The sequence below is a fragment of the Ascaphus truei genome, chromosome 19, assembly GCF_040206685.1.
Source record: "Ascaphus truei isolate aAscTru1 chromosome 19, aAscTru1.hap1, whole genome shotgun sequence".
NCBI classification, from domain to species: Eukaryota; Metazoa; Chordata; class Amphibia; order Anura; family Ascaphidae; genus Ascaphus; species Ascaphus truei.
Window position 1 is genome coordinate 23,030,322 of NC_134501.1, and position 22,283 is coordinate 23,052,604.

Below are 22,283 nucleotides of genomic sequence, written 5' to 3' on the forward strand. Positions count from 1 at the left end.
ACTTAGACTTGTTATTGAACGTAAGTGATACATTGGCAGTCTCTTGCATGGATTTATTAATGCTCCGCCACTCGTCGGCTGGTTCCTTATGGCTTACATGTTGGGCTCCTGGGTTAGCAACCTGCTATTATGTACTGCATACTTCCTCCATACCCATGTGATCAGGAATGAGCGGGGAACCTTCTAGTTGGGCCGAACCCAACCTGCTGAATCCTTATCCATAAGGAGAACAATTGGGGCCTTTACTACTGGCGCTTACTTACTGGGCAGGTGACAGGACCCACCTTAATACACAAAGTGGCAGATTAAAGACCCTCTGGGGCCCCTGGACACCAAGATCTTGGTGGCCTTTCCTCGAGGTGGCCACTTTTCTCCTGCAGCGTGGCAACACCATGTGATGTCAGGTCACCATGACGATACTGCAAGAGGAGAGCCGCTCCGGGAAAAAGTAAGACACACCACCCATGTAAGTTAGAAGGCGCAAGGCAGACAGTGACCACCGGGCTGCTACAGCGCCCCCCAACCTACAGGGACCCTTAGGTACATGCTCAGTGGGTAATCCAGCCCTGCACAGAGCTACTTACAGGACTCACAGTGAGGACCCCAGTCAGAACTTCCCCAGTTATACATTACTACTCCCACCAGACCGTATTACACCATGTGCCATTTTTCTGAACGTGGACCTGCACTCCAGGACATAAGGTGGAGCTAAACACACCTTCTATACATGGGGTCCAGCATTTCTCTCCCCCTCTCCCCTGCCGCGTCATATTCACGTGCATTTTTCATGGGGCGATCACATAGCACAGAAGGATTCCTTCCATCAGTGACGGCGCAATCAGGTGACAGTGACACACAGGTGCGCAGTAAAGGGTTTAAAGATAAATTGAATGTAAGGGGGGGTTGGGGGTGTTAGAATAAAGTCCAACACCTCTCCCTCATCGCGGGGACTAAAGCACTGCAGGGGTTATTCATTCAACTGCGCAAACTACAGTATTGGTCAGTTAAATGAGTAACCACGTGCGTTGGTACTGGGGCGAGTAATTGTCCTAATTAACTTTTTTAGATTCACACTATTTATAGATCGCCTTTCTTTTCTAAAGAAATATTGGTTTGAGCAAATGTGCGTAGCATAAAAAAAACAAAAAAACTTTCAAAGAGCGTTTTGTGCGCCAATGATTCCAGCCATTTATTATTTTTTATGTCACAGTATCACTACTTTTTCTAACCGCCAAATCAGCACAGGAAGACATGAGAGCATCAAGAGGTTTATTACAATATTGGAGGCACAAATACGTGAAAAATAACCCAAAATATCCTTCAATTGTTACAAACATAACGAAAAGTTAGAGATTTCAGAAAAACAGAACCGCGTAGAAACAAACCCGATCCAAAAGGGCGCGATGTGGCAGTGTGATCGCTGGAGAAAACCTGAATTCCACACCAATAGGATTGGTTCCTTCCTCCCACAGATCAATAACTTGCTACTATGATCCCACCCCAGAGTTGGCTGCATCACGCTCACCATCAACACCCCTCCCCCCTCCCCCGCCTACAAAACGGGTGCATGAAAATCTGACCACAAGATAAGCGGTCCTTTGGAAATGGCACCAGAGGGGTGTTCAGATACATAACCCCCGCGCCCATTAATGTGAGGCGGCAGGGGAAATCACAGCTTTAACTAAACATACAGTACATCAAAAAGGCAACATTACAAATAATCAAAGAGGAAATGAAGACATAGGTGGGAATATCATCCAAAACGAAGGATTCTTCTCAGAAATAAACTACAATTAGACATGGAGTTAAAAAAAAAAAAAAATAGAAAATCTACAAAATAGTGTAAACATTAAACAAAACACACACAAACCCGGCTATTCCTAGAAACGAGATCCGGCGAGAAAAAAAAAAAAAAAAAAGACAATGAATCACAGTACTGGAAGAACTGGAGTTTGTGCTGTGGGGGTCTCCGTGGTGTGTGGGGGGGGGGGGAGGGTCTCTGTGCATTGAACTCACTAGACATCAACTATTTTATTTTAAAGTGAAATATGGAATTCTGCTACAGAACAGTTTCAGGATTGCCAAGTTTATTGGAAAAGGCGAGTTAGTGAAATGTTAAAGACCTCGTTTAAAAGCCCTCGCTGCCAGGGTCTCCGTTCCTCTGTAATGGAAAGCACAGACAGGGCAGCGGCACCCTGCCCCCATGCGAGTTTGGCGTGATCGGAGTACACAGAGGAGGGTGCCGGGTGTTTAACTAGAAGCCACAGACGAGAGATACACTTCTAATGGAGCTGCCCCAAGGTCTCTGCAGAACTTATCGAAAGGCGACCCAGGTCCTTTAAATACAGGGCAGCTGCCAGACATGGATCTCTGGGGAGGAGAGCGTGTCATAGACCCAAAGTAGAGTTAACAGCACCTCACAGGTTGGGTCATCTCAACCCTCATTTCCTCAGACTCCTAAATAGATCCAACTGTGGAAATATTTCATAATAAAATATGCAATCAGGGTCAAAAACATAGATATTTCTATATAATCTTGCACACACAGTATGTGCGGTGTATATAAAATATACGACAAACAGAAGACGCCCACCGCACTGATGGAGGACAGACACACATTTACTGTATTACGGCAGATATAGATGCACTGAAGGACAAACTTTTCGGGCCACAACAGCCCTTACTCAAGCCCCAATGTCAGCATCTGCAACAGCCGCCATCTCCCGTCGGTACCTCCGCAATAAAAATGGGAGTCTCTTGTATTAGGGTGAACGTTTTTCCGTGCGTGGGCGCAGATCGAGGCATGATGCAGTTTCATCGTAACAATAAATGAATACATACGTCTATGTGAGGAAATATTCCAGCAGTTGCCTACGTTGCCAGTGAAGGTTAACTGGCTCATCCATTGAGTAAGACAGAGGCAACCCCCTCCTATATCCCTGGGGTAAGAGGCTACACCCGGAGTAGCACCTGCTTGACGTAAGAGATGGTGGTGAGGTTTGACAGCATACCAATATGTTCGTTCCCCGGCAGCTCCACCATGGAGACCTCCTGCCTCTGCCGGCCGATCCACTTCCGGCACTGGAGGGAGCTCTCCAGGTTCACCGTCCCGTCCCCAGGCCCATACGTGATGCTGGGGTCCTTGTCCGGGAAGGAATCGTAGAAGAAGGAGTCGGGGGTGTCCACGCCGGTGCCGTAAAGGCAGTGCACGCGCACCCCGGGGGGAGACAGGGGGTACAAGAGCCCCTCCGTCTCGCTCCTCATCAGCCAGCCGTCCTGGAAGCCGATGTCCTGGTAGAACTTCTGGAAGTCCCGCAGGGTGTAGTTGGTTTTGGGGGTGCTCACGAAGACCTTGTCTGGGGGCCACGTGTAGTTAAACGGGAGCAGCCAGTTGGTGGAAACGGCAGAGCGCTGCTGGTCACGGATCCGCAGGGAGCTGATCACCGGAATGCGATTGTTATCACCTGAAACACAGGGTTGGTTAGGTCATAAACATATAACCCTGGTGGGACGTGGGACTTAGGGAATAAATACCCAATGATTTATACAAGGATACAGTATGTGGTGTTAATCAGGGGGGAAGTAATGAGGCGACACGCACACAATATTTAGCCACAACAATTTAATAATAACTAAGAAATAGGGAAGTAAAAAAATATTTTAAAAAAAGGGGAAGTTCGAATAACAAATACTGAGAAAATGTGGAAGAGTACAGAGAGAAAACGAAAACAAACAACGCCAGCGAATGATTATATAGTCACAATGTAGCTGGATCTGATATTGAGGTTATTACGCTGTGTGGAGGGAATTATTTGAGGTTCGGTTTCCAATTTATTCTCTTAAGTAGATTTGGAAAGAAAAGCCCCTTCTGCTGGCAGAGAGAACAGGAGGTTCCTGTTCTTTGCATCCTTCTGCATAGGAACGCGATGCAGAGCAAGGTGTTCCTATGCAGAAGGATGGAGAGTTAAGGAGGAGGCCAGCCCAACTAATCTCCACTATTAGTATTTATTTTACACAGGGGTGGAAGTTCGGGATGTCCTCCAGAAGCACACGGTTTCCCACTTGTATTCCCAAGATACTGAAAGTTACTTTCTGGTTTTTAAAGGGGATTTAAATGGACGCCCAATAGGAACCCACCGCAGATGGTGTTGCAGTCTGCGACTGGCCAGAGATTTGGCAGCCATATTATTTCCCCCCTGAGGGAGAATTAAACCTGGTAACTTCAGCGCTATGCATTTTAGGGATTGGGGGGTGGGGAGGTGGAAGGCTGTTGGAACGGTGGACCCTGAATGATTGGGCATGGTGGATTCCCCGGGTCCATGATCGTTGCATTCTTCCACTTGAAAAGGGCAGTTCTGCGACTCACCTGATGCCAGGACACGCAGGGTCTTGGCCACGCCGCCCCAGGGTGCTCCGAGAGCCACGTAGGATGCGATGTACTGGTCTTTCCAGCCCTGGGTCTGGTGGTTGAGGAAGTAGAGCGTGTACAGATTCCCCATGCTGTGTGCAACCAGCACCACGGGGCCCCCATACTCCTCATACATGGTCTCCACCAACTTCCGGAGAGCAACAAAGTACTCCCCGTTCTCATCTAGGAGAGAAACAGAGTGCGCTCAGACCCCCAGCCTACAGAGAGTGTGCACTCAGACCCCCAGCCTACACACACACACACACACACACACACACACACACAGAGAGACAGAGAGACAGAGAGACAGAGAGACAGAGAGACAGAGAGACAGAGAGACAGAGAGACAGAGAGACAGAGAGACAGACAGACAGACAGACAGACAGACAGACAGACAGAGAGACAGACAGACAGAGAGACAGAGAGACAGAGAGACAGACAGAGAGACAGAGAGACAGAGAGACAGAGAGACAGAGAGACAGAGAGACAGTGCTCAGATCCCCCCCATGGCCTACAGAGAGAGTGTGCGCTCAGACCCCTGCCTACAGAGAGTGAGCTCAGACCCCTGCCTACAGAGAGAGTGAGTGTGTGCTCAGACCCCCCCCCCCCCAGCATAGGCGTAACTACACAGGTTTCATTTCCGCTACGTCAGCGCGTTACCGAGCGTTCCACCTACACGGAAGGGGGACGCAGTAACGAAACCGACAAGTATCTCAGGAACCCGGAGCTAAAAACAGCACCCCATAACCAAGGCAGCGGGACTGCAGCTTTAATGCACCACAGCACCATGAAGAGGAGTATTTGGAATTAAAAAAATCGGTAAACTGCAAAATGTATATTTCATAACAGCACCAAAGATTGGCCGTATAACTGCGGGTGTTATCCCCCGTGTTCCCTTAAAAATCAGCAACCCTTCATTTCCTTCCAATCAGAACTGGGAGGCGAGGGCTCTGGGGCTCAACCCCACCAATCAGCTCTGGGGCTCATCCCCACCAATCAGCTCTGGGGCTCAACCCCACCAATCAGCTCTGGGGCTCAACCCCACCAATCAGCTCTGGGGCCCAACCCCACCAATCAGCTCTGGGGCCCAACCCCACCAATCAGCTCTGGGGCTCATCCCCACCAATCAACTCTGGGGCTCAACCCCACCAATCAGCTCTGCGGCTCAACCCCACCAATCAGCTCTGGGGCCCAACCCCACCAATCAGCTCTGGGGCCCAACCCCACCAATCAGCTCTGGGGCCCAACCCCACCAATCAGCTCTGGGGCCCAACCCCACCAATCAGCTCTGGGGCTCAACCCCACCAATCAGCTCTGGGGCTCAACCCCACCAATCAGCTCTGCGGCTCAACCCCACCAATCAGCTCTGGGGCTCAACCCCACCAATCAGCTCTGGGGCTCAACCCCACCAATCAGCTCTGGGGCTCAGCCCCACCAATCAGCTCTGGGCTCAACCCCACCAATCAGCTCTGGGGCTCAACCCCACCAATCAACTCTGGGGCTCAACCCCACCAATCAGCTCTGCGGCTCAACCCCACCAATCAGCTCTGGGGCTCAACCCCACCAATCAGCTCTGGGGCTCAACCCCACCAATCAGCTCTGGGGCTCATCCCCACCAATCAGCTCTGGGGCTCATCCCCACCAATCAGCTCTGGGGCCCAACCCCACCAATCAGCTCTGGGGCCCAACCCCACCAATCAGCTCTGGGGCTCATCCCCACCAATCAGCTCTAGGGCTCATCCCCACCAATCAGCTCTAGGGCTCATCCCCACCAATCAGCTCTGGGGCTCATCCCCACCAATCAGCTCTGGGCTTCTCCCAGCACCTGCTCATATACCCTTTTTGCCCCAGCTATATAGAAATTAAACGTGGCGGCGAGGTTAGCCTCGCTCACGCCGGTCGATAGGAAGCGGCAGCTTTCCAACGGGTCAGCCTGGTGACCATCACATCTGTGAATTTTCTGATACTGGGGGGTGGGGTCCCCGAAGTTGAGAAAAACGCGGTTTAGCGGCATTACAATATTAACTTGCCAAGCCAGTGTATTTTTTTTTTATGAACGTCAGAACGCGCCACACCAAGCAGAGATACTAAAATAAATACTAACTGCACAAATGAGATATTGGGGAGGGGGGGGGGGCTTTTTTCCCCCCCCCCCTGGTTTTAGGGCTGAAAACAGGAAAATGGATAAAGTACAAACAATATGAACAAGGAGTAACTGGGCCTTACTGGGAGCCTTGCGCCAGTCGTAGGGAGCCCCCCTCACGTCTTTGTCACGCGTGTACCCCCAATCCACCATGTTCTGCACCAAGGTGTAAAAATATATACCTGCGGGGGAACAGCGAGAACACGGGGCGTTAAACACGTCACTTTAAACACACGCAGAGATCGCAGCGGCGTGCGTCTCCGGGCATTCTCACAGGGTAACACCTTCCCTCCTGGAGGGTGCCACCAGCCTGATAAGAGGCGAGGTCAGGCCCGAAACTTCACCCAGAGATTTTATCTATTGTATCCAGATGGACTACAGACTTGGTGTTTTACCATCCCTGGAGGGGCAGCCAATAAAGCATCTACCTATAAGCCAAGTCATTTGTTCAAAACTACAATTTCCTGCGAGTGGATTGACAAGGGCTGAGAACATAGAATATTGTAATATTGGGGAGGAGGAGCGGCTCAGTGAGTAAAGACACTGACTGGCACGGAGTTTGAAGCAGGGGAAACTGGTTCAGTTCCCGGTGTCGGCTCTTTGTGACCTTGGGCAAGTCACTTTATCTCCCTCAGGCACCAAAAACATAGATTGTAAGCTCCACGGGGCAGGGACATGTGCCTGCAAAATGTCTCTGTAAAGCGCTACGTATAACTAGCAGCGCTATACAAGAACATTATTATTATTATTATTATATATATTACTAGCTGAGAGCCCCGGCGTTGCCCGGGATGTTTGTGGTGTGGGTGTGGCATTTGGGTGGGGAGTGGTCCACGCGGCCCATGGCAGTGTGCGGTGGTACTGCTGCTGTGGCTGTACTGATGGTGATTGTATCGGTGTGCTGATTTGGGAGGGTTTGGTGCTGATGTAGGGGTGCGGATGTGGGTGTGCCGATGGGGAGGTGCGAAGGTGCCAATGTGTGGGTGCTGATGGTGTTGATGGGGGCTGGGAATGGTGGGGAGCCGAGAATGCCAGTGTGCTGGGGGGGGCATGGGATACCGGTGTGCTGATGTGGTGGTGCTGGGGATAGTGTATGTGTGTGTATACGTGTGTGTGTGTGTGTGTGTATATATACACACATGTGTGTATACATGTTTGTGTGTGTGTGTATATATACATGTTTGTTTGTATACATTGTGTATGTGTACGTGTGTGTGTATACATGTGTGTGTGTATACATGTGTGTGTGTATACACGTGTGTGTGTACACGTGTGTGTGTGTGTGTGTACACGTGTGTGTGTGTGTGTGTGTGTACACGTGTGTGTGTGTGTGTGTACACGTGTGTGTGTGTGTACACGTGTGTGTGTACACGTGTGTGTGTGTGTGTGTGTGTGTACACGTGTGTGTGTGTGTGTACACGTGTGTGTGTGTGTACACGTGTGTGTGTGTGTACACGTGTGTGTGTGTGTGTGTGTGTGTGTACACGTGTGTGTGTGTACACGTGTGTGTGTGTGTGTGTACACGTGTGTGTGTGTGTGTGTACACGTGTGTGTGTGTGTGTGTACACGTGTGTGTGTGTGTGTGTGTGTGTGTGTACACGTGTGTGTGTGTGTGTGTGTGTACACGTGTGTGTGTGTGTGTGTGTACACGTGTGTGTGTGTGTGTGTACACGTGTGTGTGTGTGTGTGTACACGTGTGTGTGTGTGTGTGTACACGTGTGTGTGTGTGTGTGTACACGTGTGTGTGTGTGTGTGTACACGTGCGTGTGTGTCTACGTATACGTGTGCCTGCGTGCCTACGTGTGCCTGCGTGTCTACGTGTGCCTGCGTGTCTACGTGTGCCTGCGTGTCTACGTGTGCCTGCGTGTCTACGTGTGCCTGCGTGTCTACGTGTGCCTGCGTGTCTACGTGTGCCTGCGTGTCTGCGTGTGCCTGCGTGTCTGCGTGTGCCTGCGTGTCTGCGTGTGCCTGCGTGTCTACGTGTGCCTGCGTGTCTACGTGTGCCTGCGTGTGTATGTGTACGTGTGTGTGTCTACGCGTGTGTGTCTACATGTGCCTACGTGTGTGTGTATATACGTGTGTGTGTACGTGTGTATACGTGTGTGTACGTGTGTGTACGTGTGTAGGGCAGGGAGGGTGGGGGCGAAGGGCAGGGAGGGTGGGGGCGAAGGGCAGGGAGGGTGGGGGCGAAGGGCAGGGAGGGTGGGGGCGAAGGGCAGGGAGCGAAGGGCAGGGAGGGTGGGAGCGAAGGGCAGGGAGGGTGGGGGCGAAGGGCAGGGAGGGTGGGGGCGAAGGGCGGGAGCGAAGGGCAGGGACGGGGGGGGGGGTGAAGGGCAGGGCCGGGGGGGGGGGGGGCGAAGGGCAGGGCCGGGGGCGAAGGGCAGGGCCGGGGGCGAAGGGCAGGGCCGGGGGGGGGGGCAGGGCCGGGGGCGAAGGGCAGGGCCGGGGGGGGGGGGTGAAGGGCAGGGCCGGGGGGGGGGGGTGAAGGGCAGGGCCGGAGGGGGGGGGTGAAGGGCAGGGCCGGAGGGGGGGGGGTGGGTGAAGGGCAGGGCCGGAGGGGGGGGGGGTGAAGGGCAGGGCCGGAGGGGGGGGGGTGAAGGGCAGGGCCGGAGGGGGGGGGGGGTGAAGGGCAGGGCCGGAGGGGGGGGGTGAAGGGCAGGGGACGGGGGGGGGGGGTTGAAGGGCAGGGCCGGAGGGGGGGGGTTGAAGGGCAGGGCCGGAGGGGGGGGGGGGTGAAGGGCAGGGCCGGAGGGGGGGGGGGTGAAGGGCAGGGCCGGAGGGGGGGGGGGTGAAGGGCAGGGCCGGAGGGGGGGGGGGTGAAGGGCAGGGCCGGAGGGGGGGGGTGAAGGGCAGGCCGGAGGGGGGGGGGGTGAAGGGCAGGGCCGGAGGGGGGGGGGTGAAGGGCAGGGCCGGAGGGGGGGGGGTGAAGGGCAGGGCCGGAGGGGGGGGGGGTGAAGGGCAGGGCCGGGGGGGGGGGGTGAAGGGGCCGGGGGGGGGGGGGGGTGAAGGGCAGGGGGGGGGTGAAGGACAGGGCCGGGGGGGGGGAGGGGTGAAGGGCAGGGCCGGGGGGGGAGGGGGGTGAAGGGCCGGGGGGGGGGGGGGGTGAAGGGCAGGGGCCGGGGGGGGGGGGTGAAGGGCAGGGCCGGGGGGGGGGTGAAGGGCAGGGCCGTGGGGGGGGGAGGGTGAAGGGCAGGGCCGTGGGGGGGGAGGGTGAAGGGCAGGGCCGGGGGGGGGAGGGGGGTGAAAGGCAGGGCCGGGGGGGGGGGGTGAAGGGCAGGGCCGGGGGGGGTGTGAAGGGCAGGGCCGGGGGGGGGGGGGGGGTGAAGGGCCGGGGGGGGGGGGGGTGAAGGGCAGGGGGGGGGTGAAGGGCAGGGCCGGTGAAGGGCCAGGGCGGGTGAAGGGCCAGGGGGGGGGGGGGTGAAGGGCCAGGGCGGGGGGGGGTGAAGGGCCAGGGCGGGGGGGGGGGGGGTGAAGGGCCAGGGCGGGGGGGGGGGGTGAAGCGCCGGCCCGGGTGAAGCGCCGGGCCGGGTGGGGTGAAGCGCCGGGTGGGGTGAAGGGCCGGGCCGGGGGTGAAAGATCTCTTCCCGTGCGGTTACTTACCTCGCACCGGGCCGCGCTCCTCCTCGGGTTCCTCGGCGGTTCCCCCCGGCGATGCGGAGCTGAGACGCTCAGGTGAGGGGGTGTGTGGGCCGCGGCCCGTGCAGCTCCCGACAGAGACAGCTAGGCCTGAGAGCCGGAGCAGCGCGCGCGGGGATGGGGAGCTGGGGGCGCGGCCTCTAGGCCTGAAGGTGAGAGCGGCGACAGCGTGCTCTGGGGGGGGGGGGGAGCACCGGGAGAGCGGGTGAGCACCGGGAGAGAGGGTGCTCTGGGGGGGGGGGGAGGGGGGGAGCACCGGGGGAGCACCGGGAGAGAGGGTGCTCTGGGGGGGGGGGGAGGGGGGGGAGCACCGGGGAGAGGGTGCTCCGGGAGAGCGGGTGATGTTGAGGTCCCGCGGAGTGGTGATAGGGGGTAGTTCCGTTGTTGCGGGCCAGCGGCCAGGAAAGGGGGGGGGGGGCGGACAGAGGGTGAGGAGGGGGTGAGGGGCTCGGAGCAGCATCGTGCGGTGGATGTTCGGGTGAGTGGGGGGGGGGGGGGGGGTGAGGGGCTCCGGAGCAGCATCGTGCGGTGGATGGTGGGGGGGGGGGGGGGGGGTGAGGGGCTCCGGAGGAGCATCGTAGCGGTGGATGTATGGGTGAGGGGGGTGGGGTAGTTTTGGGTGTGCTCCGGGGATGTTCGGGTGAGGGGTGTGATGGAGCACTCGTGCGTTGTATGTTCAGCAGCGTGCGTTTGCTGTTGGTGTGAGGGGGGGGGGTGATGGAGCATCGTGCGTTGTATGTTTGGGTGAGGGGGGTGGTGATGGGCTGCAGTAGCGGGAGAGCTGTGGCGTGCCTTTGTAGTGTGCATGAGGTTGGGGGGGGGGGGTGATTGGTGGAGGGGGGGTGCATGAGGTTGAGGGGGGTGGTGGTGGAGGGGGGGTGCATGAGGTTGGGGGGGTGGTGGTGGAGGGGGGTGTTTGTAAGAGGCAGTGCGGTGAGTGTTAGGTGCTTAGAAGCACTCCCAAAGGTCACTGAGGGGTGGCAGTGGTGTTGGCCAAAGGCCAATGAGAGTCAGTGAGGGGTGGGACAGTGGGGTGAGGGGTGGGACAGTGTGGCAGTGGTGTTGGCCAAAGGCAATGAGAGTCAGTGAGGGGTGGGACAGTGGGGTGAGGGGTGGGACAGTGTGGCAGTGGTGTTGGCCAAAGGCCAATGAGAGTCAGTGAGGGGTGGGACAGTGTGGTGAGGGGTGGGACAGTTGTTGAGGTGGAGTGACAGGCCAAAGGTGCAATGCGATTGGGCCCCCCCCTACCCCTCCCCTCCCTCCTTATAGTAGATATACACACCACACATACATATATACACACCACACATACACACACATATATACATATATACACACACACACACACACACCACACATATATACACACACACACACACACACACACACACACACAGCCCGTTTTTCACACACACACACACACACACACACACACACACACACACACACACACACCTGCAGCCCGTTTTTCACACACACACAGACACACACACACACACACACACACACACACACACACACCCTGCAGCCCGTTTTTCACACACACCCTGCAGCCCGTTTTTCACACACACCCTGCAGCCCGTTTTACACACACACACACACACACACACACACACACACACACTGCAGCCCGTTTTTCACACACACACACACACACACACACACTGCAGCCCGTTTTTCACACACACACACACACACACACACACTGCAGCCCGTTTTTCACACACACACACACACACACCCTGCAGCCCGTTTTTCTCACACACACACACACACACACACCCTGCAGCCCGTTTTTCACACACACACACACACACACACCCTGCAGCCCGTTTTTCACACACACACACACACACACACACACACACACACACACACACACACACACACACACACACACACACACACACACACACACACACACACACACACACACACACACACACACACACACACCTTGGTGCTGTCTGGTGGCTCTGCAGTTGCAATGCCGGGCAGGCTGCAGCCCCATTGGATGGGAGCGGTCACATGACCGCTCCTCTGCTTCCCCTCAGAGGTTTTTTTTTTTTTTTTAAATGAGCTAGCAGCCCTTGTTTCCCGCTGCTGGCGGCCCTGATCGCGGCGCCCCTCTAGCCAAGCCGCGCACAGTTTGGTAAACACTGCTGTACCTAATTCGGCAGTCTGTGGTAGCAGACGTGAAGGTTTTGATAGCTGTGAAGCGTGGCCCCAGAGCAGGTTGAGGATTAGAGGATTAGGTGTTGCAAAAGCAAAGCGTGAGGGGTGGGACAGTGTGGAAGTATTAGGGCATTGGTGTTGGACGCAGGCCAATGAGAGGTGTGCGGGGGCGGGCATTGGACGCAGGCCAATGAGAGTCAGTGAGGGGTGGGACGCAGGCCAATGATAGGTGTGCGGGGGCGGGCATTGGACGCAGGCCAATGAGAGTCAGTGAGGGGTGGGACAGTGTGGCATTGGTGTTGGACGTAGGCCAATGAGAGGTGTGCGGGGGCGGGCATGGCCTGAGCAGGAGTGACAGGCCCAAGGTCCAATGCGATTGACCCTTGGGACGCAGACATACAGTGATTTCACAAATATATAGTAGATTCTAGATTATGTAATACACATTGGTAACCCCGGAGGGAGAGGGACTAGGGGGTATGATACCTTTTATTGGACCAACAAGTAGTTGATCTGTTACAAGCTTTCCAACCTCTCCGGGTCCTTCATCAGGTATGGCAGAAATACAGAGACAATATTATACACAGTGTGTGTGGGTAGGAGGGATATACAGGTTTTAGAAAATGCAAAACCCCCACAATTTCCCTTAAGATATATCTGTGCCCCGATAGGATAGAGATCTCCCGTGTTCCTCACCCACGCTCCGTTTGCTGGGGTCCAGGAACTCCAGGGGATACGTGAACCCGAAGCCGGGGACACGGACATCCACCCCATCCGGGGAAGCTGTGGTTCTGCTCGTCCGGTTGTAAACCAACCTGGGGGGCGGGACAGGGGAGCAAAGAGTATTACTACAGAGAGGAGCCGGGGGTCTCAGCAACACCCGCAGAGCCCTAAATAAACACACGTTCCTGTGTACCTCCATAAACAGACCCGGCTCCGAGCCTCATACTACATGTAGATTGCAAGCTCCTAGGGACAGTTATTTACTGCACTAGTTTAAAGGGTCAGTCCACCACAAAGAAAATAAATAAATAAAAAATAATGCTGATAAAAAAAAATATATAACTATATTTATTAACTGGTTTTGAGACTTTATTCCCACTGAGAAAACTCCCCCGGGCTTAAATAAAGTGCGATAATCCCAGGCCGGTTCTGCGCGTGGAGGTGATTGAAATCCACGCGAGTTTGCACGCGGGAACGGCCCAATCGCCATTATTAAATAAGCTCTTGGAATCTGCAGGTTCTTTTATATTCTCTTATCTTTGTATTACACATTTTGTCTGCAAATTACTATACAGAGTTCCCGCCAGCAATAGGAATACACACATTTTTCAGAGGATCAAATTCAACGTTTATGATGAAATGTCTGTAAGGAATCGGATAACATTGATGAGAAAGGAAAGAAATGACAGGTTTGCCTCCACGTGGGATTCCTCAGGAAGGAAAGTACCGAGGTTAAAGTCTCCAAAGAACAAGATATTTTATAGGAGAATATTTCCTGGTCCCACCAAGAGGGGATTCTCCGGCAGTGCAGGGTGCGCTGAGGAAATAGTCACACACACAATCCCACCTGGCGCCACACACACACACACACACACACACACAATCCCAACTGGCGCCACACACACAATCCCAACATCCACACACTATCCCAACATTGTCACTGGACACACACCCTATCCCAACATCGCCAGCACACACACACACACACACACACACACACACACACACACACACAATCCCAACATCACAACAGGCCACAAACACTATCGCAACATCGCCACCGGCCATACACACACACACAAACTTTCAATATCACCAGCCACCCAGAGACAGAGCCACCCAATACAATCCTGATATACGGAGGGAGGGGGGGTTGGGTTGCCGAATATTGGGGGGCAAAAAAAAAAAAAAAGGGGGCTCCTTTCTGCAGTTTTATTGGAAATGGAGGATTGTGCGCAGGATGGTACAGCGAAAATTACAAATAATAAAAAAGCTAATTAAATAGAATGCCGCTATACAGGACTGGAGCCTCACAGGAGTATAATAATAATAATAATAATAATAATAATAATAATAATATAGCACTCCGATAAGGTTTCTTTAGATGTCAGATCTGCTACACAGCTGCAGGTGGGCACACATACTCCATATTACTTTATATTGCCCTCACCTGATGTTATCGATCCAGCAGTCTATAACAAGTGGCAGCAGCAGCTCCAGGTTCAGCCAGAGCGTGAAGTAATAATCCGTCTTCTTGGAGCAAACGTAATGTACGACCGATTGCTTATCCAGCTTTGCCTCCAGCTGGTTACCCAGATCCCCGGGCACTGCGGGCACAGGAGAGAGGGGCATTAACAGCAAGCCGGGCACAGGAGAGAGGGGCATTAACAGCATGCCGGGCACAGGAGAGAGGGGCATTAACAGCAAGCCGGGCACAGGAGAGAGGGGCATTAACAGCAAGCCGGGCACAGGAGATAATGGGGTAAATACGACAGAGGACATATACAGTGGTGAGAAAAAAAGTTTGTGAACCGCAATGATAATGACAGAAATGCCATTGTTTTCCCATGATAACCTTCCGGAATCAAAACCAGTCTTTTCTTAAATATCCCATAGGGTTAATATTAACAAATTCAATGCCTTGAAACAAAAATGATGTATGAATTAGACAAACAATGAGTAATTAAGAGTCAGGGTATGTGAAAAAGTGAAACCATCGTTTTATCAGCTAAACTAAAAAAAGGGGATAATTACAGTAAAAGGTGCATCAAATAATTAGGAGATCTTCAGGTGAAGGTGCGGGATGCCCCATGCTATATAAAAAAGGTCTTCACCAAACAGGTGTCTGGAACACACATTATGACACAATCAAAAGATAGTCTGAGGACCTCAGAAAAGCAGTAATTGATGCTCAGTCTAGAAAGGGTCACAAACCCCATTTCTAAGGATTTGATGCTCCAACAATCCGCTGTCAGAAAAAGGGAGAGAGTTCAAGAATATAGTCCCTCTACCCAGGAGCGGTTGTCCTGGCAAAATGTCTCCAAGAACAAACCGACAAAATCATCCAGGAAGTCACAAAAACCCCAGAGTAACATCCAAAGATCTGCAGGCCACTCTCGCTTTGGCTAATGAGAGAGTGTTCATGACTCAACTATCAGAAAAATACTAAAACAAAACTGGTGTTCATGGAAGGATTATTTATTTATTTATAAAATATTTTTACCAGGAAGTAATACATTGAGAGTTACCTCTCGTTTTCAAGTATGTCCTGGGCACAGAGTAAAACAAATAATACATAGTTACAAGTACAGTTACATAAATGAACAGGGTATACATTATATACAAGACATTGCATGCACAGTTGAAGAAAATATATATTATGAGCGTATGAAACAGTTACAGACCAGGTTAAAATGTGAGACAGCCTTAGACTTGAAAGAACTGAAACTGGTGGTGGATGTGAGAGTCTCTGGAAGGTTGTTCCAGTTTTGGGGTGCACGGAAGGAGAAGGAGGAACGTCCGGATACTGTGTTGAGCCTTGGGACCATGAACAGTCTTTTGGAGTCTGATCTCAGGTGATAGGTGCTGCATGGGGTGGGGGTGAGGACAGAAAAGGTAAGACAGGATAGCCAGGAGGAAACCACTGCTCTCTAAAAAGAACATTGATTCCCGTCTGAAGTCCACCAAAGAGCACATAGATGATCCACAAGAGTTCTGGGACAATGTTCTCTGGACAGACGAGTAAAAGGTAGAACTTTTTGGCATCAACGTTATGTTTGGTGAAAACTAAAACTGCGTTAGAACAGAAGAACCTCATCCCAACCATCACACATGGTGGTGGGAGTGTGATGCTCTGGGGCCGTTTTACTGCCTCAGGACCTGGACGGCTTGCCATCATGGACAGAACCATGAATTCTGTATTGTGTATCAGAAGATTCTAGAGGAAAATGTCAGGTCATCTGTCTGTGAGCTGAGGCTGAAGTGAAAGTGGGCAATGCAGCAAAACCATGATCCTAAACATACAAGCAGATCTAGAAAAGAATGGCTGCAGAAGAAATTGCACATTTTGGAATGGCCTAGTCAAAGTCCGGACCTAAACTCCATCGAACTGTTGTGGCAGGACCTGACGCGACCTGCCCAAGCAAGGAAGCCCTCACATGTCAGAGTTGAAGCAGTTCGGTAAGGAGGAATGGACCAAAATGCCTCAAACCCGATGTGAGAGATCGACCGGCAGTTACAGGAAACGCGCAGTTGAAGTTATTGCTGCTGAAGGGGGCGCCACCTGGTACTGAATATAAAAGAACAAAAAATAAACTGCGCACAAAATGTTGTGTAAAGTGTAAAAATCAGGGCCACCGACAGGGGGATAACGACAGGTGTCCCGGGCCGGGCGGCAGGAGGCCCCCTGGCACAAGTTGGGCCCGACCAGTGGCCACGCCCGGCTGCTGGTCCACTTGCGGCAGGGCCCCAGCTCACCCAGAGATGCAGGCCTCTAATACTGTCCCACGTAGATGGGCCTCTGACGTCAGCGCGCTGGATGTAGGCTTGGCCCAGCTTCCGGTGCGCAACGGTATGGAGGGAGGCCCGGCGTGCGCCAGCTCAGCGTGGGACAGAGACCTGCAGCGAGGGGGTCCGGACACAAGAGGACCGGCAGCCGGGCCAGAGATCAGGCCCAATTTGCAGTGCCGGCCGGGCAGACCCTCCTCAAGGTAAGTCTGTCTTTGTAAACATATTGGGGGAGTGGGGGTCCGTGCAAAACGTATTGGGGGATGGAGGTCTTTTTAATATGTAGTGGGGGAGTCTCTTTAATACAGTATGTATTGGAGATGGGGTTATATGTATTTAGGGGGTGGGGTTTTCTGGTATGTATTTTGTGGAGGGGGAGAGATTGAGCAAGAGTAGGGTAATTGACGGAAGGTGGGGGCGAGTGAGGAGAGCTGGGGGAGGGAGTGAGGAAAAGAGGGAGTTAGGTCTGTATTATAATAAGCGTATGCGCGCTCGCATCAATGAGAAATACCGGTCTCTCTATGAGTGTGGGGTGTGACTGCGGTGCTCCCTCTAGAGATATCGGTCAAATTATTATAATAACAATTGGTTGAAATTGTTATAACCAAAAATTATATAGAGAATACCAGATAACAGTAATATACCGGCCCCTTGTGTGAACTGCTGCTCCACCTGCAGAGGTTCCTCGTAAGACAGTAGCAGTGAAGATGTGGTGAGCTCAAAGTTTATATAAAACAAAAACACTTGATTAGTGATGGTATTCAAAATGCAATTAAAAAAAAAAAAAACATTACGTCAGTGAAATTAAATTCTAATAGAGATGATGATAAACAGGTATGTATAATAACAGCTATACTCACACGACACTTTAAAACGAGAGCTAACGCAATGTATTACTTCCTGGTAAAACATTTTATAAATAAATAAAATGATCTCACATGGGGAAAAATAAATATTATTTCCGATTCCAAATGTTGGCAATCAGGCGACTCCCTGGATCAACATCCTTCCAATGTTTACTTATTAGGTATACAGGGATATACGTTTCTAAAAAAGAAGATGTCCAACTTTTTTTTGAACAAATTTATTGTATCTGCCATCACAGTCTCCATGGGTAATGAATTCCACACTGTAACTGCCCTTACTATAAAAAAAACCCTTTCCTATTGATACTGGTGAAATCTCCTTTCCGACAACCTTAAGGGATGCCCCAAGTCATTTGTACTGCCCTTGGGATGAATAGTTCTTTTGAAAGCTCCTTGTACTATCCCACAATATATTTGTATATCGTTGTCATATCCACTCTAATACTCCTTTTTTGTAATATACAAGAATCTAATTTAGCTGGCCTCACATAAATCAGATTATCCACCCCTTTATTAATTTAGATTAAGATCGAACAACATTTTAGGTTGGAAATGTGTATTCCACTGTATATCTTCTAGGACTTGCACCCTCGGGGCAGGAAACCGCCGTCTCCAAGACAAAGGTACATACATACATACATACATACATATACATATACACACACACACACGTTAAGACAATGTCGTGATGGTCGTCCCTCCCACATTGGACTGCACTACTGAATATGTTGGCACCATACAAATAAAATATACATACAGAAGGGGGGTTAGTGAATAAACTGATGGTTAGTGTGTGCCCTGATCGGCACTATCGCCGTTTAATAAAAGAAAATCCTATTGATTTCATGAATAAAAGTCCAACATCTTGGGTGGAAATGTGATCTTTGAATGGTGCGGGCCCCCAGATTTTCTCCGTATTTAACCATTCCTGCTTTTGAGACCTGAACCCAAAACCTTGACGCCACCCCCCCCCCCCCCACCACCACCACCACCACCACAAACCCCCTGGACTGAAGCAGAACATAAACTGCAGACACTGCTCAAACCAACCCACAGAAAAACAGGCACAAATCGCAAATTACCAACTCCTGTAAGATGTATATTAACGCAGGCGCATTTCAGTCCCAGGGAGGGACTGTACGTTTAACAGGTTAGATTATCTGGCAGCAAAAAGGTTATGGGAGCAGCAGCTGTTTTTTCCTACATGATAAAGGGCGCATGTAGAAACAGGCCAATCACATTGCAGGGGCTTTAATTACATGGCAGCAATTTCCCGGTCACGTCACATGACCCAGTCTTTCCAAATTCACAGAAAACAGGGTGGACCTTTAACCCCTGCATTGCTGCCCATGACTAAACCTGTAAGGTGTGAGGAAGTGCACAGTGGGTGGATACGTGGTTTAGACTGTAGCTCAGATAAAAGGATTATGCACCATGGAAACCAAACCATACAGTGATCACGCTGTGACCGGTCCCCGAATCTGTCTTGTGACTCAGAAAGTCACATGATATGATCACATTTCATTCATAGAAAGCCACAGGGATGTGTCCTTAATACTCTGCAATCAGGAGGTCACCCTGCATTACATTTAAACCCAGCACTTTGTGAAGGTTGCTCCGTGTCTAATCATATCCTGGCTGTGTGGTGTTGTGTATCTGAATGGGTATAACATGTTGTTACAGAATGAAGTGTCCTGTAGAGAAGATTAACAAGGACACTTTATTTCGCAACAGGTCACAAGACTGCAAAGTTAATGATTCCCCACGAGCCTTGAACTCTCCATCCCTTGTCCATACAAGAAAAAAATATATATATATATCACAAACAAATCTTAACACAGACCTCCAACTGCAGGGGAATTTATCAGCAGCTCACAACAAAGTCCATTAATCTCCCTGTAATGGTCACCTCAAAGGGTCCGTGCAAGTGTGTGCGTGTGATAGATATATAAATATATAATACAAATAAATCAAATTATAGAGGAAGGCAATGTGGCCGTATGACAGTGTGTTGCTGGCCTCTCTGGCAGCAGGGAAGGGGTTAATCCATCTGTTATCTCAACAGAACAGACTCATCCCCTGACAGATTTCTTATCAGTCAGGAGAGTAACCGGTTCGCTGCCAGAAGCTATGGATTGCAAGCTCTTCACCCCAGTAATCCACTGTACCTGCAGATTAGACTGCACAGGGACCATGTAATACTATATATCACTCATAACATACAGAGCTACAGAATCTGTTGCCACCCTGGAAACAATATTTAGAGTGTAAGCTCTTTAGACCAGGAATACATCCCACATGCATAGATTGCAAGCTACGTGGACCAGAGCTGCTCTCCCACTTGTAGAGTGGATACCTCTGTATTCCCTCCCCGCTAGTCCTGCAGACACACACACACAGAGGACTCACCTAGCACCACAGGGGGACCAGGGGAGCATCCTCGCACCCCACATGTGGGGCCTCTGGAGGGGAGCAGGGAGCAACCGCTTGGGCAGAGCAAGAGGAGGAGGAGGGAGAGGAGCTGGGGGCAACTCAGGGACCTGACTCCAGGGGACATGTTTGCGCAAGCATAACTCCAGAGAGGGGGCAGGGGCAAGAAGGAGCAGCAGTAAGGGGGGGGGGGGGGGGGTCGCGGACGGGTGGCAGCAAGGAGTGTAAGAAGTTCCCCAAAAGTTAGAGGGAGTGGCAAATGACTTGTGAGGGTGAACTAGAGAGGTAAGTGGGGAGTAAGCAAAGAGGCATTAAGCAGATAAATACAGGGGGTAATAGTGAGGGGGTCAGGAAGTATTAGGCAATGTGACAGGGTATTGGGGGGCAGACACAGGGTATTGGGCAATGTGACGGGGTATTAGGGGGCAGACAGTGGGCATTGGGCGATTTGACGGGGTACTAGGTTGAACGGTATCCGCTTTCCTTGTTGCCTCTCCCTGGAACCGTCTTCCCGCGCGCTCTTCTCACTCTTCTGTCCTTCGCTTCGCCCCGTAGCCGCTGCTGACATTTAACCGCCCGACCAATCAGCGGCCACAGAGGAAATTCCAGATCCCGGCAGCCGAGCGCCGAGCGCATCCAGCCGCAAACTACCTACTGTCCCGCGGTGGGCGTGCGACTAGTAATGCCTGGGCGTTGGAAATAGGGCGAAGCCAAAGGATAGAAAGTCCCCGCCCAAATCTGCTGTAGCCACGCCCGCTGTGGTAGGGCTGCTGAGATAGCTCTGCTACCATCCAAGTGCAGAGACTAGAGGGAGATGGGAGAGTGGTCACGTGATCACCTCTATATTTTATGTATGTCTTTATATAGTGCGATTTTTATACATAACGCCTCACAGTAGTAATACACAACAATCATATGCATCAGGGGAGCGCAAACTTTTGGAGCTGCGCTCCCCTGCTTGCTCCTCCTCGCCCTTGCGCCTCCCTCACCTCGCTCGGCGGCGACAAATGATGCCAGGGGGTCACGTGACTTTACGTGACCCTGTTACCATGGAGACCGCCGGGTGACGTCACTCCGCATGGCATCGCCTTGCCATGGCGACGCGTCACACCAACACGTCTAAACCCCGGTAAGTGAGTTGCAGCGGCCTCACGCGACCCCCCGGCATTTTATTTTAATGCCTCGGGGAAGAGTGCTGGGCCTCTTCAACCGCCTGTGCCCCCCCAAAAAAAATCCCCCACTTTGCACACCGCTGAATACATTACAAATAACAGATCGTGGGATTAAGTGCTTCAGACGTAAAAATTTACATTTAGCAAGAGAAGTCCCTGCTCCGAAGAGCTTACAATCGAATTGGTAGAGTCAGATAGCGTGCCCCCGCTTCAGCTTAATGTAGGTTGGGGCGGTGGTCTTGGATAGGTAGTGGATCATGAGACGAGGTAGAGAAAAGAAACCCAATGAGGAGCACTCAAGCCCCTAGTCTGAATGATTTATGTGGAAGTTAAAATGTATTTTAATAGATCACAATAAACTAAAATATAGGGTATTAAATTGACATATAAGACGCACAGAGGAACCTATGTCAAGTGTAGTAATAAAGCACTCTATGAATATAGGGAAATTAAGAATGTAATATTCTACAAATCTAATTGGTACAGAGACAGTAGGAGGGCATTCTGGTAAGTGTGTCTGCAGGGGGCCAAGCTTTATGTATCATGTGTATAGTATTAGCCACGGTGCTACTCATATGCTTCTTTAAGCAAGTGTGTTTTAAGGTGGGCCTAAAAGGTGGATAGAGGGTGCTAGTTGGGTATTGAGGGGAAGGGCATTCCAGAGGTGTGGGGCAGTCAGTGAAAGGTTTAAGGCGGGAGAGGGCTTTAGATACAAAGGGGGTAGAGAGAAGACATTCTTGAGCGGAACACAAGAGTCGGGATGGTGCATAGCGAGAAATTAGGGCTGAGATGTAAGGAGGGGCAGAAGAGTGTAAAGCTTTAAAAGTGAGGAGGAGAATTGAGTGTGAGATGCGGGATTTGATCGGAAGCCAGGAGAGTGATTACAGCAGGGGAGACGCTGAGACAGATCTAGGAAAGTGTAGAGTGATTCTGGCAGCAGCGTT

At 51.8% G+C, this 22,283-nt stretch overlaps 1 protein-coding gene across 3 annotated transcripts; it reads right to left on the reverse strand.

Annotated features, from left to right (window-relative positions):
• Positions 1-1,255: 1,255 nt before the first annotated feature.
• PLA2G15 (phospholipase A2 group XV) lies at positions 1,256-20,818 on the reverse strand. 3 transcript variants are annotated; one of them, XM_075576935.1, is made up of 7 exons: positions 20,147-20,818; positions 14,536-14,692; positions 13,059-13,177; positions 12,849-12,905; positions 6,635-6,733; positions 4,367-4,591; positions 1,256-3,464 (listed from the first exon to the last, which is right to left on the reverse strand). In XM_075576935.1, the coding sequence occupies exons 1-7, from the start codon at positions 20,292-20,294 to the stop codon at positions 2,953-2,955; spliced, it is 1,317 nt and encodes a 438-aa protein (XP_075433050.1). In that variant the 5' UTR covers positions 20,295-20,818; the 3' UTR covers positions 1,256-2,952. The 3 variants fall into 3 exon arrangements, with proteins under 3 accessions (XP_075433050.1, XP_075433051.1, XP_075433052.1); XM_075576936.1 differs by lacking the exon at positions 12,849-12,905 and having other exon boundaries at positions 20,147-20,813; XM_075576937.1 differs by lacking the exons at positions 6,635-6,733; positions 12,849-12,905 and having other exon boundaries at positions 20,147-20,817.
• Between the last annotated feature and the right edge of the window lie 1,465 nt (positions 20,819-22,283).

What these genes read in the sequence shown, in the direction of transcription:
- PLA2G15 (XM_075576935.1), bottom strand. Translation starts at nt 20,294, where the DNA reads ATGTCCCCTGGAGTCAGGTCCCTGAGTTGCCCCCAGCTCCTCTCCCTC. An exon ending in TGCTGGATCGATAACATCAG is followed by an intron (nt 13,178 to 14,535) that starts GTGAGGGCAATA and finishes CCCGCCCCCCAG; the next exon opens with GTTGGTTTACAACCGGACGA. An exon ending in ACTTGTTGGTCCAATAAAAG is followed by an intron (nt 6,734 to 12,848) that starts GTATCATACCCC and finishes GTTCCCCCGCAG; the next exon opens with GTATATATTTTTACACCTTG.